The following is a 16,419-nucleotide window of genomic DNA, read 5'->3' on the forward strand; positions in this document are numbered from 1 at the left end:
ATGCATCTGTAGTAGTGTTTGCAGCTCTGGCTTGGCTGTGTTCTCATGCTGCCTTTCTGCACCCTGAGCACACATTGCTTTCCTGTTGCTGTTCACACAGTTGTATTGCGAATTCCTTTCTGTAGCAGCTCAGTGCAGGCTGTTAATGGCCACGTGCAGGAGCTTCACAAACCTGCACAGACCATGCCTTTGGCCAGCTGCTGCAAATACAAGAAGTCTTGTCCAAATATGAAATGACAGCTGATGGAAGTCCTTAGGTTAAATGGTCAGCAGGCTGGGGACAGAAGTTGGAGGATACATAGGAGCACTTCTTCAGATCCTCAGAACCTTATAAAGGGAATTTTGTCCTTGAAGTGGATGGTCCTTCTTGCTGAGCATATCTGATACTTCAGGAAATGAAACTGCAGAGCACAGTTTTCTAAATGTAATTACAGGCTCCTTCCTTTCTTGTGCAAGCTACAGAACCTGTGCCAGTTGCTCATTACTGCATAAAGGAACTCCAGCAAGCTCACAGGCAGACTGGGAACTTGTAGGGAAACATATTTTTTGGTGTGTGTTGGGTGGTTTTGGGTAAGGGGACACTGAAGCAATGTCTGCTTGCAGGACTGTCCCTGGCATTTCAGTTCACAGGCTCACCAGCATTGCGTGTTCGCTGGACACTACTCATACTCAGCAGGCTGAGAGTGGTGGGTGGTGGATGTTGGGTTGCGACATTCACCTTGTATTGAAAATGTATTTACCTCAAGGCAGTAGTATACCAGAAATGAGAAGCAGTTTTGGAGGGAAAGGTGGGCAATTGAGAGGGACCGTAGCTCCTAGGGGAAATAGTGTCTCACTTGGTGTAGGACAGTTATGGGTTATACTTCCCTGCTTTGAAGCACTTGGGTTTTGTCCTTTCTCTCTCAAAAGCACATTGCCAACTACATCTGTGGGATCCAGACCATTGGGCACAGAGTGATTGTTTCAGATGTTCAGGAAAGTTTCATCTGGGTGCGCTACAAAAGGAATGAGAACCAGCTCATCATCTTTGCTGATGACACTTATCCCCGGTGGGTCACTACAGCCACTCTTCTGGATTATGACACCGTGGCTGGAGCAGACAAGTTTGGCAACATCTGTGTGGTGAGTGTGCCTCGGAGAAGTCGGGGCTTCTTGGATAGGACGTATTTTTCCTTAAAACACCCATGATTTGTCTTAAAAGAATGAGGATCCCTATGTTGCTGCAGACAACGCCCTGTACCAGTCACTTGTTTGTATGGGGCAAGTAGCCATTGTCATAGCGGATGGCTGCAGTTTATCTGTTTGAGAGACAAAACAAACAAGTTAAAGCCATCAGTAGGTAAAAAAAACCTGTTTCTGAAGCACTGTGTGTTGAAAATGCCCTAAAACTTGCTGTGAATAAGCCTGGAAACAAAGCTTGTGACTGTGAAAGGGCACATGAGAACTTCGGTCAGGGTTATCACTCTTTCCCTGGTTAAAACCTCATCACTGGCACTTAGCTTTCTCTGTCGCTTCCTTGTGAAAGCTGGCTTTGTCAGTGCTGACACTGCCCCACTTGGCTGGATTTCAGCAGGGGAGGAGGGAAAGAATAGATGGTTTTGCTGCCAGAACTTTGATCTCTTTCTGAAGTGTGCTGGGGTGCTTTGAAGTGCAGAGTTCAGCAAGTGTCAGACACTGCACCCATGGTATTTGGTGAATGCACACAAATCAATCCTCTTTGGTTTTCCTGGCATACATGCATCAAACTGTTGCCTGAGCAGGAACCATAGAATAGAATAGTTAGAGTTGGAAAGGACCTCAAGATCATCTAGTTCCAACCCCCCTGCCACGGACAGGGACACCTCACACTAAACCATCCCACACGAGGCTTTATCCAGCCTGGCCTTGAACACCGCCAGGGATGGAGCACTCACAACCTCCTTGGGCAACCGATTCCAGTGTCTCACCACCCTAACAGGAAAGAATTTCCTCCTTATATCCAATCTAAACTTCCCCTGTTTAAGTTTTAACCCCTTACCCCTTGTCCTGTCACTAAAGTCCCTGACGAAGAGTCCCTCCCCAGCACCCCTATAGGCCCCCTTCAGGTACTGGAAGGCTGCTGTTAGGTCCCCACGCAGCCTTCTCTTCTCCAGGCTGAACAGCCCCAACTTTCTCAGCCTGTCTTCATACGGGAGGTGCTCCAGTCCCCTGATCATCCTCGTAGCCCTCCTCTGGACTTGTTCCAGCAGTTCCATGTCCTTTTTATGTCGAGGACACCAGAACTGCACACAATACTCCAGGTGAGGTCTCACAAGAGCAGAGTAGAGGGGCAGGATCACCTCTTTCGACCTGCTGGTCTCGCTCCTTTTGATGCAGCCCAGGATACGGTTGGCTTTCTGGGCTGCGAGCGCACACTGCCGGCTCATGTTCATTTTCTCCTCGACCAGCGCCCCCAAGTCCTTCTCTGCACGGCCACTCTGAATCTCTTCTTTGCCCAACCTGTAGCTGTGCCTGGGATTGCTCCAACCCAGGTGTAGGACCTTGCACTTGTCATGGTTGAACTTCATAAGGTTGGCATCAGCCCACCTTACAAGCGTGTCAGGGTCCCTCTGGATGGCATCCCTTTCCTCCAGCATATCAACCGGACCACACAGCTTGGTGTTATCGGCAAACTTGCTGAGGGCGTACTTAAGCCCACTGTCCATGTCAGCGACGAAGATGTTAAACAAGACCGGTCCCAACACTGATCCCTGAGGGACAACCACTCGTTACTGGTCTCCAGCCGGACATCGAGCCATTGAGCACAACTCTTTGCGTGCGGCCATCCAGCCAGTTCTTTATCCACCGAGTGGATAAAACCACCCTCAAGACATTTTGACCGTAACTCCCAGGGTGATCTGCAAGTGCCAGGCCAGGCAGAGGCTGGTCATGAGGCCCTGCCCATGTTTTTAAGTGATAGGCCATCAGTCTTGACAACATGGTTGTCATTTAACTTTGAAGGCCTTGTTGGAAGAGCAGGCAGATGGTTTTACTCTTTTAAGTGTAAAGTGACTTTTTTGTAGAATCCACCATAGCAGCCTTTCAAGGACCCCAGGGATTCTCCAGAGATGGTGTGCTGCTTCTCTGCAGCTTGCTGACTCTTTCTTTCTCTTTGAGCACAGGTGAGATTGCCTCCCAACACCAATGATGAGGTAGATGAGGATCCCACAGGCAACAAAGCTCTCTGGGACAGGGGGCTTCTTAATGGAGCATCACAGAAGGTAATGCTTTGTGGGAAGCATGTGGTTATGGGAGAACATGCTGCTTTTCTGTGAAGTCCTCTGCAGTGTTGTCCAGGAGATGTAGTAGCAGTTCTGCTGCTGCACACCTGCAGTGCTGCAGGTGATGGGTTTTCACTGGCACTGGGAGCCAAGTTCAGTTTCTGAAGTCACAGTTGCTGGCTATTTGGCAGTGTTTGATTGAAACAGCATGCTTATTTTCTTCTCCTGCTTTCCCTCATTACTTGCATCCACTTGTCCAGCTCAAGAGGGTAGGTAGTTCAGCAGCATGCTGAGTTTTGCCATCTGGTCACAGGTGGAAGGCAGCTCCTCTTTAGAAAGGTGTTTCAGAACTAGCAGGTGGCCAGATTTATTCTGCTTTCTGTTCTTAAGCTTTTTGATGCTTTTATTAAACTAAATTAAAAACATGCTTCTGTGGTTGACTTTCAGGCTGAAGTGATTATGAATTATCATGTGGGAGAGACAGTGCTTTCCTTACAGAAGACCACGCTGATCCCAGGAGGGTCTGAATCGCTGGTCTATACCACGCTGTCTGGAGGGATAGGAATCTTGGTCCCTTTTACTTCTCATGAGGTAAGCAGGCCCCATCATCAAGCTGCAGACTCACTGCTTCCCTGTGCACTCACCTCCAACCAGTATATTAATATGCTGCATCCCTTGAGAGTAACCCCAGGGTTCTGCAGTGTGTGAAAACCTGGGCTGAAGGAGAGCCTGTGGCTGTGGGACAGGCTTCAATGTGAAGGGAAGAGGAGAAGCTCGTTAGCTCCTCTTCCTGCACTGGCTTCATTCTTCACGCAGTTGAGAGCTTTTCTTGTTGCACTGCCGTTGTAAACCTGTTTGTGCTGCAGAGGGGCTCTTGGGAGATTAAGTGACTGTGAGGAGGACTCCTTTGGCATGCTTTGTGTAGCCTGTACACTCGAGTGATCAGGCACTGATGCTTCAAGTGCTGAGGATGGTTTTCTCCTCTGTTAGCTGTGGCCTCCTGAAGCAGTGGATGCCAAGACATTCACCCTTACAGCTGCATGTTGATGCCTACATTTTCTCCCCTGAGAGTTTTAGGATGTACGTGTATCATGTACCATACAGCTGCTGTATGCTCGAATTCCAGGGAGGCAGATTCCAGCCAGGGTGGCACAGTTGGCTGCCTGCCTCTGCTGTGGGTGCTGCCAGGGTAGAACTGGTGAGGGGTGACAGAGGCTGCTGTGTGCAGGGCCACTCTAAGCACAACCTGGTCATGGCCGTGTTCCAGCCCTGGTGGGTGTTATTGTGCCTTGCCAGTGTCACTGATGTATAGCAAACTGTTCTCTTACTGATTCTTCATTTCCCCAGGACCATGACTTCTTCCAGCATGTGGAAATGCACTTAAGGTCTGAGCACCCTCCTCTCTGTGGACGAGACCACCTCAGTTTCCGCTCCTACTACTTCCCAGTGAAGGTCAGTCCAAGTATTTAGGATGAGCTGGTCATGGGGGTGCAGAGACTTGCCTTGGGACACAGAACAGGTCTGACACAGAACAGGTCTGAGGCCTGGCAGAAGCAAGTTGGGGTTATTGTTCAGCAGGGAAGACTGGGGCAGTGTAAACTGTAGCTTCTGTGACAAGAACTGAAACTAGCTCCTGAACAGCACTGTGAGAACAGTACTTAACACTTAATACCACGTCTGTTTTGGTTTCTTAACCCTTGTAATAAGCCTTGTGAGGGTTGGTTTTGAGGCCCAAGCCCAGAGGTGCTGCTGTTGTACTTCTCTACTTGCCACAGGATCTTTTTTCTCCATCAGGATAAGCGGCACTGCGTAGGTGTTTGCGTGCTAGGTCAGACTGGGTTCTGCCTTGGGCGTGCGTTTTTCCATCACCATTGAAAAGGGAAGTCTTGTAAGAAACGGCTGTTCCTACCTGTTCCTGCTTTTGAGGAGGCGTGTTTGAACTGTCAACTACTAAATACTGTGATGAGTCCAGAGTACTGAACCAGAGTTAACTCTGTGGTAACTACTACAGGGTAATATCTGTAGTAGTGGTCAGAAAGCTGTGCAGGTGCAGAGGGTGTTCTTGTTCTTGAGCTTGAGACTGATTTGCAGCATTGCCAGTCTCAAAGATGCCTCACATGTGGCTGCAGCTGTCTTACAGTCATCTTGTACAGCCTCCCCAGCATTCCCAGCAAGCACTCAGAGCTGAGCTGCACACAGGCTTTTGGGTTTTCTCCTTTGTTAATCAAGCTGGCCAGTAATTAATTTGTTGCTAACTGCTGCTATTCAGCAGATGAGGTCACCGAGCATGGTCTTGTTTCCAGGACAGGATTAAGAAGCTCCTGGGAACAAACTGTTGCCATTTTTCCCTGCTTAAGCAGGGTTCAGTGCCTCTGTGTGGTGTGGATTCAGTGCTCTCCTCTTTGGTCCTCCAGAATGTGATCGATGGGGACCTGTGTGAGCAGTTCAACTCCATGGAACCGAACAAACAAAAGAATGTGGCTGAAGAGCTGGACCGGACCCCACCTGAGGTGTCCAAGAAGCTGGAAGACATCCGCACGCGCTATGCTTTTTGAGCAGCCACTGGCAGAGGCAGAGCTTCTCCCCGGGCTCCTGTGGATGCTCTTTCAAGCACAGTTGTGAAGAGGAATGTGTGCTTTGCTTCCTTTTTTCAATACTGGTTTACTCCTCTTGGTTTATGTTTCAGAGTAACATGACTCCAGTAAATACAGGATCAGATAGGATATTAGGTCTCCCAGTGCATCCCACTGCTTCTGTGAAAGCTCCAGACATTATGGCTTTCAGCAAGAGAGATTCCCTCTTGGGAAGTGCCCAAGGAAGGGTGCAGCGACCCTCACCCTTGTCTCCTTGGCCTCTCTTTAGGATGGGGAGCATAAGGGTGTCTTGTGTTGGCCTCACAGAAAGCCCTGTAGGACAGATCTAGCTGAGCCTTTATAGGATCAAGTGGGTTTTGCAATTTCACAGCTTTTTGGTAAAAGAAAGAGCTGTGGCATGACTCAGGATTGCCAGGCTCTGTTTAGTAGTTGGTGGCAAGAAGCTTTCTGCTTCCAGGCAGCCCCTGGGAGCAGCCGGTGGGAAGCCTGGCTGTATGGAGGGTGTAACTGTCACATTTGAACGTTCTCTTCTGAATTGCAAGGTTTTTTTTTTGACTCGCCATTTCTGCCTGTTTTCCCTGTAAATAGAGTTTTGTACAATGTTGACTCTCTTGGGGGTGGGGAGGAGCGAGGCCTGTGTCTGGGACTTGATTTGTTTCATAATAACTTTGGCAAGAGCAGTGTCTCCAGGCTGTGACTGTGGGCAGCACATGAAGAATAAAAGCCTGGGTTTTAATAAGCCCAGCTCTGTGGTTCTCTCCTTTGCAGCAACTGTCCTGGCCTGGTGGGAGGGGTGCAGGAGGAGTACAGAAACATCTGTGTCCTCCACTGTGTGCCATTGCTGCATGTTGGAGCTGTGCTGCAGCCCTGCAGGTGTTGGATCATGGGCCCTGCTCCCCTTTCCTGCCTGCTCTGCCTGGAGCTGGTCCTGCAGCCATAGCTGCTGCTGTCCAACACCAGTCTGGACACTCAAAAGGCAGGGTACGTGGAGAAGGGGTGGGAGGGAAGGGTCTGTCCCCCAGCTTCTGTTTGTCCAGGGAGCATTGCTGCCGCTCTAGCAGGAGCAGCTGGCTGCCAGGGTGGCAAGGGAAGATGTTTCTCCCTGCCGTGCACTAGCCACACAGCATAGAGCGGGTGCCTCCCAGTCTTATTCCCAGTCTGGGCTTTAGTCCCTGTCTTACTCCTGCCAGTGGGCCTGTCTCCGAGGAACCAGAATGCCCCCATGATGCATGGCATCCTGTGAATGAGCCCCAGTCTTCTCCCACTTGGAAAGATAGGCAGTGCCGTACTCACATGGGACAGCATTCTGTTTCTCCTCTGCTGCATTTGCTGTGAGGTGAGGGCAAACCCACGCGCTCCTGCCCTGTCCTTTGCACCTTCCTTTCCCCTTCTCTGCTTTGGGTTTTCGCTACAGGACTGTGTTGGCAGGGGCTTCCCACAGGGCTGTGCACTTTGGCTGTGCTGCGGCACCCAGCCTCTGCCTGGGGCTGAAGGGCTTTGTGCTCCTTTCCTTTCCCATACCTTACAGGAAAGGCTGCGTCAGGAAGCTGTAAATACCTGAGCAGAAGTTGGTGGGAGTCCAATCTCTTGTTCATCACACATGTGGGGTGCCCACCCTGAGCTACCTGCATTCCCCATAAGTTTGTCCTCTCCAGTGTGATGCCTGCTCTCGATCAGTGAGCACTCCAGCAGAACTTGGCCTTCACTGTATCATTAGTCCTAAGGGTGAAATCACATCCGGGGGCTCAGGATGTTCCCAAACTCGTTTGCTTCCTTGACTGGGCCTGCCTGAGCAAATAACCTGCCTCTGAAGTGAGGCAAAGTGTGGAGGAGCAGGTAGGAGAGTGGCAGCTGGCTGAGCCTCAGACCCCCTTTGTGCTGGGGGTGCCAAGATGGGGTCCCATTGGCCTCTCTGGGGAGAGGGGGGCTTCTCCCTGCAAGGGCTCCCTTCCATCCCCAGGCTCCTTCAGCTGCAGGGTGCTGGGTGATGAGGTGAAGCTCCTGGAGCCATGGGCCAGGAGCTGTTTTCCTTGGGCTCACACCAGCGGTGTTTTCCAGCACGGCACAGCCAAGGAGGGCAAACCACCTCCAGCAGCATGCTGCACAGGTCTGAGTGCTCCCGTCTCTTCCTCATCCAATCCTGGCTGCCAAGCTGATGACTACATGGGTATGGAATGCTATTAAATGGCTTCCTCTATCACCCGCAGCAGATGCAGGCAAAATCCCTGTGGACACCGAGGTGAGGAGCTGCACCAGCTCCTTCTCTGCTGGAGCTCAGCATCTTGCCCCCAGCGCAAAGCTGGGAGGGAGTGAGGGCCATGCCTGCGTGCCAGCTGGGCCCCGGGGACACTTGGCAGGAGCGTGGTCGTGGTGGCCTGACTCGGTGCCAGGGGAATCCCAGCGCGCTCTCCTCGCCTGCACAAGTGCATTCCTTCCCACGCATTTCCCTGGGAGTGCTGACCTGCTCTTTGATAGCTGGTTTCTCTTTCCTGACCCTCTGATGCCTGTCAGCTCCGAGCACACAGCAGCCAGCTCTCCCAAGGGCTTCAGTGTTCCATGTCCCCCATCCTCTGCTCCTAGCATCCTGAGAAGACAAGTGTGGGCACAGGCCAGGGGGGTGTGGGAGTCCTGCTGGCCTGGAAACAGCTGGGGAGCCCACAGGCCCTCTCCCATTGGTCTAATCCATGTGGTGTGACCCTCACCCTGGGCTGATGCCCACTTCAGTGCCCCAAAACACACCCATGGGTGCCTAGCCCAGCACTCTGGGACACAATGGGCACTCTGGGACACAATGGGCAGCCCAGTGTCTTCAGGAGGTGGTGGATCAGAGCAGCCTGAGAGCATGCGGGCACCCAACCGCGTTGGGTGAGCACACTGGGGATGCACTGCAGGGCTGGCCAGCACCCTGAGGAGCAGAGGGGCATGCAGTGTAGTTAGGCAAGTACCCCAGCTTGTCAGCCAAGCACTCTGGGGACACTCGGGTAGGTTAGCTGAGCCCTCCAGGAACACCCAGCCGGGCAGCCAGGCACCCCAAAGAGCAGGGAAGGACCCAGCAGGGCTGGCTGAGCACACTGGAGACACCTGCCTGGGTTAGTTGAGCACCCTAGGAGCACCCAGCAGGGGGCCGAGCACCCCAAAGAGCAGAGAGGGACCCAAAAGGGTCGGTTGAGCCTCACGGAGACACCTGGCTGAGTTAACCAAGCCCCAGGGCCACTCAGCAGAGCAGCTCAGCACCACAAGGATCATGAAGGGACCTAGGAGGTTTGCCTGAGCACCCTGGGGACACCAACCTGGGTTAGCCAAGCACCCCAGGGGCACCCAGAAGGGAGCCAAGCACCCGGGAAGCACCACGCTGGGGTGCAGTTGGTCCCGCCCCACGGCGCAGGGAGGGACTCACGCAGCTCGTCGGACCCCCTCCGCGTGCACCCCCCCCGCTCTGGCCGCAACCCCCGGGCACCCCCCCCCGGACCAGGGCCGGGCCGTGGCGCGCGAGTCCCGGTGCGGGCGGCGCGGGGCGGTCGCTCGGTCCCCGCTCCCCGCCCGCCGGCCCCCGGCAGCCGCCCCGCCCGCTGCCGGCGCCGCCGCCCCCCGCCCGCCTCCCGGGAAGCTCGGGCACGGCCCCGCCGCCCTTCGGGAGACGCGTCCCGCGCCCGGCGCCCCCCGCGCCGCGCCAGGTGGGTGTGCGGGGACCGCGGGCGTGGAGCGCGGGGAGGTGGCCTTTGTGCGGAGACACGGCGGGGGCCTCCCGCGCGGCCACGCTGCGTGGGGACACAGCACCCCCCCGCGCGGGGCTGCGCTGCGGGGCCGCGGGACACGCTGTGGGGTGACGGCGTGGGGATGCGACATATGCCCCCGTCCCTGCGGGGGGACACAGCGTGAGCTGCCCGCTTCGGGCCCCGTCCTCCGGCGCTCCTCCGCTGAGCATCTGCTGAGGCCGGAGGAACTCATTGCTGGGATAACGGGGCCGGGCTCTGTGTGTGTGTCCTTCCAGGGGGTGGCACCGGAGACAGCCCTGCCCCGGGTGGTGGGACACAGGCACGCAGGGCTCCACGGGCACCGGAGCCCGTGCCCTCCCTGGGGCTGCAGCCGGGGCTCTCTCCCCCCAGATCCCCTCTTGCAGTGTAGGGGGTGTCCTGCAAATCCCCCCGGAGCGCATCCCTGCCGGCACCCTGCGATGGCCCCGGGACCTGCTGCCTCCCCGCAGCCAGCCAGAGAGGAGAAGTCAGCGGGGACGGCCGGGAAGGGGAACTAACCCCCCATCCATGGCAGGGGGCAACCGGCCGGGGCTACCGGAGAGCAGCCCAGCGCCCGGGGCCTGCAGCCGTCCCTCGTGCCCCCGCCACTTACAGCGCTGCCTAGGAGGCTCCCGGTGAGCCCAGGCCATGTAGCCGCAGCCCGGGGCTCCGCCGATGGCCACTGTCAACATGCAGCAGGGCTACGTGGCCGTCCTGTGTGAGTACAGCTCGGGGACAGGGATGGGGGTGGCCTCAGCAGTCACCGCAGCAGGTGTCCCCAGGGTGGAGGGCTGACACTGCTTGCTTTCGGCTGCCCAGGGGTCCTGGCTGTGCTGGGAATGGAAGCCACTGCGCTGGGCGAATGCGAGCTCACCCGCCTGCTCCAGGACAAGCTGCAGTACGAGATGCGCCTGCAGTACATGGTAACCCCCAGTTCTGGGCGGATGGAGTGGACACATGGCATTGCAGGATCCTGGTTCACTCCAGGGATGTGGGGACATGGGAGGCAGCATCCACTGCTACAGTGACTGGGTACTGGGGGTGGCTTTTCTATCAGGAGCTACATGTGCCAAATAGTGCCCAAAGGTGCGTTTGCTGGTGCGTTTCCAGGGTTGACCATGTCAAAGGGCTTTTGCACCAGTTCCCCAGTGTCACACTGGGGTTGGCAGGGGCATCACTGTCAGCCCGCCAGCCCCCGAGCTCTTCTCTGCCTTTCCAGAAGCACTACTTCCCCATCAACTACACGGTCCAGGTCCAATACGAGGAGGTGCTGCGGCCATCCAACATCACCCGCTTGGTAAGGAGGTGGCAGGGGATAGCCCCGTGATGGGGACACTCTGGGGGCCCACGAGAGCTACATGGGTCTCACCTGGGCCACCCTCTCTCCCCAGCGCAATGGGACAGTGTCAGAGGTGGCACTGCGGTACCTCTGGTTCCATGTGAGCTCCCAGGCTGTGCTGCGGATCCACGAGGTGCTGCCGGAGAAGCACCCATCCTGGAAGTACACACAGGAGCTCTACCAGCTCTTTGATGCCCTGGGCAAGGAGTACAGCAAGTACCGGCAGGTGGGGAGACTCTGGGCCCCCTGTGGTACCCCAGTGCCAGACACGACCTTATATGTGGCCTTACATACCCCTTGCAGGGGTGCTGTGAGCACCCAGTGCCTGTGCATGCAAGCACACGTGCCATGGGTACGGATGTGGGGTACATGCACACACAATGCATGTGTGTGCTTTGGGGACATGTACCCGCGGGTGTGAAGACTGAGGAGGGCACGCATAGCTCCCTCCCTACAGAATGGTCTTGTTGGAAGGGTGGCATAGATGAACTCCTGGAAGCAGAGGTTGGCACCCTGGATAGAAGGCCATGGAGTAGCATTCAAGAGCACCCCACATCTGGCATTGGTGGTTCAGTGGTAGAATTCTCGCCTGCCACGCGGGAGGCCCGGGTTCGATTCCCGGCCAATGCAACAGTTGTAGCTTTTGTACCCCTGTGTCCCTGTCGGGGGACCACGGGGGTTGTCGGAGGTTTCCGTGGGTTGCACTCAGAGTGGACCCAGGGGCACCCCTGGCACTGCCCGGGTGCTCCCGTGTGTGCGCACGGTGCTGACAGAGCTCTTTTTCACTCCTGTGGCAGGGAGATGCTCAGGGCTTGATGTCAGTTAAGGGCCCTGGGGTGGTGTCAGTGGGTGCCCCTGGCTCAGGCCAGTGATGGGTGGGTTGAGGGGCCCAGGGCGATGGGTGCTACTTGGGGCTTCTTTGTCCTGTGCCATAGAGCAGGTTCTGCAGCCCCTCCAACATCTTCCCATTCTGCTTTTGACTCTGAAGGTTAATGACACCCTCCCCTTGGTGGAATAGTTCTGAGAGGAGCAGAAGAGGGAGTTCCATGGCTGGAGCCCCCCGGCAGTATCCGAGCTGTCTGTTGTGTCCCCTTTCTATGGAGGAATGTCTCAGCAGCAGTGCCTGTCCCTGCTACAGCCACTGGTGCTGGATTCGGGGGGGGGGCCGTGGGTCAGGTCTGTGGGGGTACCACACATCTGGCATTGGTGGTTCAGTGGTAGAATTCTCGCCTGCCACGCGGGAGGCCCGGGTTCGATTCCCGGCCAATGCAACAGCTGTAGCTTTTGTACCCCGGTGTCCCTGTCGGGGGCTTCTGGGGTTGGTGGGGTGGGGACGTGCTGTATCGTGCTGATACACCGTGTGCACCACACGGGAGCACCAGAAGTGCTTCCTTGTATGCCCACTGTCCCATTGACCCTGTCCCTGGGGCCCTGGATCGGTGCTCGTGTTCTGAGGGTGGTATCACCAACTCTGCTGTGAGTGTGTCCCTGCCTCGTGGCATTGTGGGTGTCGTGAGAGGAGCTGGTTTGGTGACAGTGAGCACCTCTGCTGCGTGGCAGAAGTGACACTGGCTCAGCAGCAGAGAGGGGTCGTGGCAGCGGGGGGACATCGGCTTAGCAGCTGTTGAGTTTGATGGCCCCTGTCAGGCATCCCAGGCTATGGAGCTGTGTATGGGCAGCCTGACATCTGGCATGGGTGGTGCAGAGGGACTATTTTTGTGTCCCCCCGCACCCCTAGGTGCCTGGGTTTTTTTTTTCCAGCCAGTGTAGCCTTAACGTTCTGCCCTTTGCCTCTGCAGCCCCAGCCCTGCAACACTGACTTGGGCTCTGTGCAGCCAAGGGATGCTTGGGGCTGGGGGTACTTCTGTCCTCCTACACCCTGGAGGCAGCTGCCTTTGTGTGCTGGGTGGTTGTGGCCTGTCACAGCTGGGGCACCAGTGTGAGCCTGAAGTGTATCTAAGTTGTCCTGTGCCATGTCACAGGTTCTGCAACCCCTCCAAGGTCTTCTCATTCTGCTGTTGACTCTGAAGGCTACTGAGAACCTCCCTTTACTGGTGGCTATCTGAGAGGCAGTGGGAAGAGGTGGTCCAATGGCTGAAGCCCCGGCAGTATCCAAGCTGTCTGTTTGGTTCCCTCTCCCTGTCCCTGCTGCAGCCACTGGTGCTGGATTCGGGGGGCCCGTGGGTCAGGTCTGTGGGGTACCACACATCTGGCATTGGTGGTTCAGTGGTAGAATTCTCGCCTGCCACGCGGGAGGCCCGGGTTCGATTCCCGGCCAATGCAACAGCTGTAGCTTTTGTGCGCCAGTACCCCTGTGGCGGACCTTTAGAGTGTTCATAGTGTTTTTCCTGGGGCACATCTGCTGGCCCACAGGAGCACGCCGGGCACTGCGCGGGTGCTCCCGTGTTCGTTGGCACATGCTGGTGACAGGTGGTTTTTTGACTCTTCTGGTGATGTGTCAGGGAGCTTAGTGCCAGGGGTGGGCCCTTGTCAGGGGCATTGGAAGACACAGGGCTGGCGGCACTTTGCGTCCCTGGCTCAGTGACAGTGAGTGTCCCTGGTCTGGTGGTAACCACAGGATAGTGCTGGGTGGCAGTGAGTCACCCTGTCTCAGGGGCAGTCAGTGTGTCCCCAGCTTGGTGGCACTGAGGGGCCCTGGCCCAGGCTGATGGAGCCTGCTTGGTGCTGAGGGTGGTCCTGCACCCTGGAGGCAGCTGCCTTTGTGTGATGGGTGGCTGTGGCCTGTCACAGCTGGGTCACTAGCATGAGCCTGAAGTGTATCTGAGCTGTCCTGTGCAATGTCACAGGTTCTGCAGCCCCTCCAAGGTCTTCCCATTCCGCTGTTAACTCTGGAGGCTACTGACAGCCTCTCCTTGATGGAGGTGATGTGTGAAGCAGCAGAAGAGATGGTCCCATGGCTGAAGCCCAGGCAGCATCCTAGCTGTCTGTAGATGGAGGTGTCTCAGCAGCAATGTCCATCCCTGCTGCAGCCACCGGTGCTGGGTTTGGCCTGGCCGTGGAGCAGGTGTGTGTGTGAGGAGACACATCTGGCATTGGTGGTTCAGTGGTAGAATTCTCGCCTGCCACGCGGGAGACCCGGGTTCGATTCCCGGCCAATGCAACAGTTGTAGCTTTTGTACCCCGGTGTCCCTGTCGGGGGACCACGGGGGTTGTCGGAGGTTTCCGTGGGTTGCACTCAGAGTGGACCCAGGGGCACCCCTGGCACTGCCCGGGTGCTCCCGTGTGTGCGCACGGTGCTGACAGAGCTCTTTTTCACTCCTGTGGCAGGGAGATGCTCAGGGCTTGATGTCAGTTAAGGGTCCTGGGATGGTGTCAGTGGGTGCCCCTGGCTCAGGCCAGTGATGGTTTCCTGGTTTGGTTGGGGTGAGAGGCCCTGTCCCAGGGTGAGAGGGGCTACTTGAGGCTGCGTTCCTGTGCTGTGGGGCAGGTTCTGCAGCACCTCTGAGAAGAGAGTGGATTTTACTCTTGTCAGTGTTAACTCTGATGGCTAATGATAACCTGCCCTTCCTGGAGGTGATGTTTGAGGCAGCAGAAAGAGGTGGTCCCATGGCTGGAGCCCCGGCAGCATCCGAGCTGTCTGTTGGGGTCCCTTTTCTATGGAATTAGGTGTCCCAGCTGCAGTGCCTGTCCCTGCTGTAACCACTGGGTTTGGGGGGGCTTGTGGGTCAGGTGTGAGGGCTGCACAACATCTGGCATTGGTGGTTCAGTGATAGAATTCTCACCTGCCATGCGGGAGGCCCGGGTTCAATTCCCGGCCAATGCAACAGCTGTAGCTTTTGTATCCCGATGTCGCTGTGGTGGGACCATGGTTATGACCTGGTTGCCTGTTCCTGCAGTCTGATGTGGAAGCTGTCGTGGCCGACCTGGTGAAGCTTATCCACAGCGCGGGCGTGGAGAGCCGGAAGAAAGCCGTGCGCCCTAAGGCACTGCTGGACAACTGCCTCAAGGTCATGCGGATGCTTTACGGGGCACCCTGTGAGTGGGGACTGGGGAGACACAGACCTTGGGGACGGGAGGTGGCGTGTGCTGAGGTCCTATCCCATGTTTTGATGCATGTCCTCTCTGCCTAGGTCAGTGGGAATCCACCTAATGCTGCAGAAGACCCCTTGCTCGATGCCTTCTCCTTGCCCTAGAGCTTGGGATGCTGCTTCTGCTCTGTCTCCCCAGCAGATCCTCTTTGGGTTCCCAAAGAAAGATAAAAGGGGGGAAAAACACCACCCCATCCAGGACTGTGGGACTGCAGGACTGTGCACAGCCATGGGGTTGACCCCATGCAAAATGGCAGGCACCTTCTGCAGGGGTGTGGGCTGGGGGGGCTTGGACATTGCCCTGTTTCTCTCGGTTTGTGTTTTTCCCTCAGCTTTCATTAAACACCAGTTAATTCTCTAGTGTTACAGCTTCCAACCAGGCCCCAGGATCCTCCAATCTTACTCAAAATAAAGGACCAGCAGAGAACAACACCAGCTGCCTCTGCTGCCTCCTCTTTTCAATGTTTTATCTCCTTGGATAACAGTATCTCCTTGGCTTTGCAGGGGAGATATTCCCCTGACACAGGGACCTCCAAAGCCATTGCCTGCAGAGCTGCCTCCGTCAGTCCCAGCCACTTCCCTGGAACAAAACATCTGGATTTGTTTGTTGTCCTTGGCGGTACAGTGCAGGCAGTGTGCCGGAGGGGCTGAGGGCCGGCCGGCTGCCTTCTCCTTCCCAGCTTCGTTAATTACCTTAATCAGCTATTAGAGCCCTTAATTGGTGTATTTCTGGCTGTGGGCCGCTAAGGCTTACAGGTCTATGAGAGCATGCAAATGAGGCTGTGGGCACTGCAGCATGAGTGGATGCAGTGTCTTCCTCCTCCGCCTCCTCCTTGCCCCCCTCTTCATACTGGTTCATGTTTATATGAAACCCATGCAGAGGTCATATAAAACCTACCAACTATAGTCCACTGCTTGATAAAGGGCTTCAATTACAGGGATCCCCTCGCCCACTGCTGCTGGCCTTAACAAATATCTCCCAGGTGGTCCAGGGATCCCAAGCCCCCAGGGCTGAGCTCCCACCTCGTGCTCATTCCCATCAAGGATGGGAACGGCTCCTCCAGCGTGGGAAAACTGAAACTGCCCCAGCGAAATGACCCCAGCCAGGCTTCTCAGAGCATCCCCACGGCAAATGGCTGTGCTCGAGGCCTGCCAGAGCCCTGCATGTCCAGTCTGCTTGAGATGTTGCGACACTATTTTTCCGGTCCCTCTTTCGAGGGACAGCTTCAAATACGTCAAGTGAGACCCACCACGGAAATGCACTCACACGATGAGGCATCGGAGCCTGTTTTCAGTGTCCCATGAAGTACTGTGAGATGTGAGGGATGCAGGGAGGGTCAGCTCAGGGTGAGGTTCCAAAGGACATCCCTAAGGACATGGGAGATGCTCCTGCTGTGAAACCTACAGCTGCTGGAAAAAGAAGAGCTTTTGCTGGCCTTGAGCCATCAGGAAAATAAAGCCCTC

At 55.9% G+C, this 16,419-nt stretch overlaps 2 protein-coding genes and 5 non-coding genes across 10 annotated transcripts in view; all 7 read left to right on the forward strand.

Annotated features, from left to right (window-relative positions):
• Positions 1–6,572, forward strand: part of SF3B3 (splicing factor 3b subunit 3) — a 31,784-nt gene extending 25,212 nt beyond the window's left edge. For both annotated transcript variants that reach the window (XM_065663226.1, XM_065663227.1), the window contains exons 22-26: positions 910–1,122; positions 3,141–3,239; positions 3,687–3,830; positions 4,587–4,691; positions 5,654–6,572. In XM_065663226.1, coding sequence (XP_065519298.1) covers positions 910–1,122; positions 3,141–3,239; positions 3,687–3,830; positions 4,587–4,691; positions 5,654–5,794 — 702 coding nt within the window. In that variant the 3' untranslated portion in view covers positions 5,795–6,572. The remainder of the gene's footprint in view (positions 1–909; positions 1,123–3,140; positions 3,240–3,686; positions 3,831–4,586; positions 4,692–5,653) is intronic.
• A 2,848-nt stretch (positions 6,573–9,420) lies between these two features.
• Positions 9,421–15,417, forward strand: IL34 (interleukin 34). 3 transcript variants are annotated; one of them, XM_065661633.1, is made up of 7 exons: positions 9,421–9,507; positions 9,940–10,285; positions 10,387–10,490; positions 10,787–10,864; positions 10,959–11,132; positions 14,764–14,902; positions 14,998–15,417. In XM_065661633.1, the coding sequence occupies exons 2-7, from the start codon at positions 10,243–10,245 to the stop codon at positions 15,015–15,017; spliced, it is 558 nt and encodes a 185-aa protein (XP_065517705.1). In that variant the 5' UTR covers positions 9,421–9,507; positions 9,940–10,242; the 3' UTR covers positions 15,018–15,417. The 3 variants fall into 3 exon arrangements, with proteins under 3 accessions (XP_065517705.1, XP_065517708.1, XP_065517706.1); XM_065661636.1 differs by having other exon boundaries at positions 10,103–10,285; XM_065661634.1 differs by having other exon boundaries at positions 9,422–9,507; positions 9,825–10,285.
• On the forward strand, positions 11,466–11,536 carry TRNAG-GCC (transfer RNA glycine (anticodon GCC)). The gene has a single exon. It is a non-coding gene; the product is annotated as a tRNA-Gly (tRNA).
• Positions 12,107–12,177, forward strand: TRNAG-GCC (transfer RNA glycine (anticodon GCC)). Its single transcript has one exon. It is a non-coding gene; the product is annotated as a tRNA-Gly (tRNA).
• On the forward strand, positions 13,119–13,189 carry TRNAG-GCC (transfer RNA glycine (anticodon GCC)). Its single transcript has one exon. It is a non-coding gene; the product is annotated as a tRNA-Gly (tRNA).
• On the forward strand, positions 13,957–14,027 carry TRNAG-GCC (transfer RNA glycine (anticodon GCC)). Its single transcript has one exon. It is a non-coding gene; the product is annotated as a tRNA-Gly (tRNA).
• TRNAG-GCC (transfer RNA glycine (anticodon GCC)) lies at positions 14,620–14,690 on the forward strand. Its single transcript has one exon. It is a non-coding gene; the product is annotated as a tRNA-Gly (tRNA).
• Positions 15,418–16,419: the final 1,002 nt, after the last annotated feature.

The sequence above is a fragment of the Lathamus discolor genome, chromosome Z (genome assembly GCF_037157495.1).
Source record: "Lathamus discolor isolate bLatDis1 chromosome Z, bLatDis1.hap1, whole genome shotgun sequence".
Classification (NCBI taxonomy): Eukaryota; Metazoa; Chordata; class Aves; order Psittaciformes; family Psittacidae; genus Lathamus; species Lathamus discolor.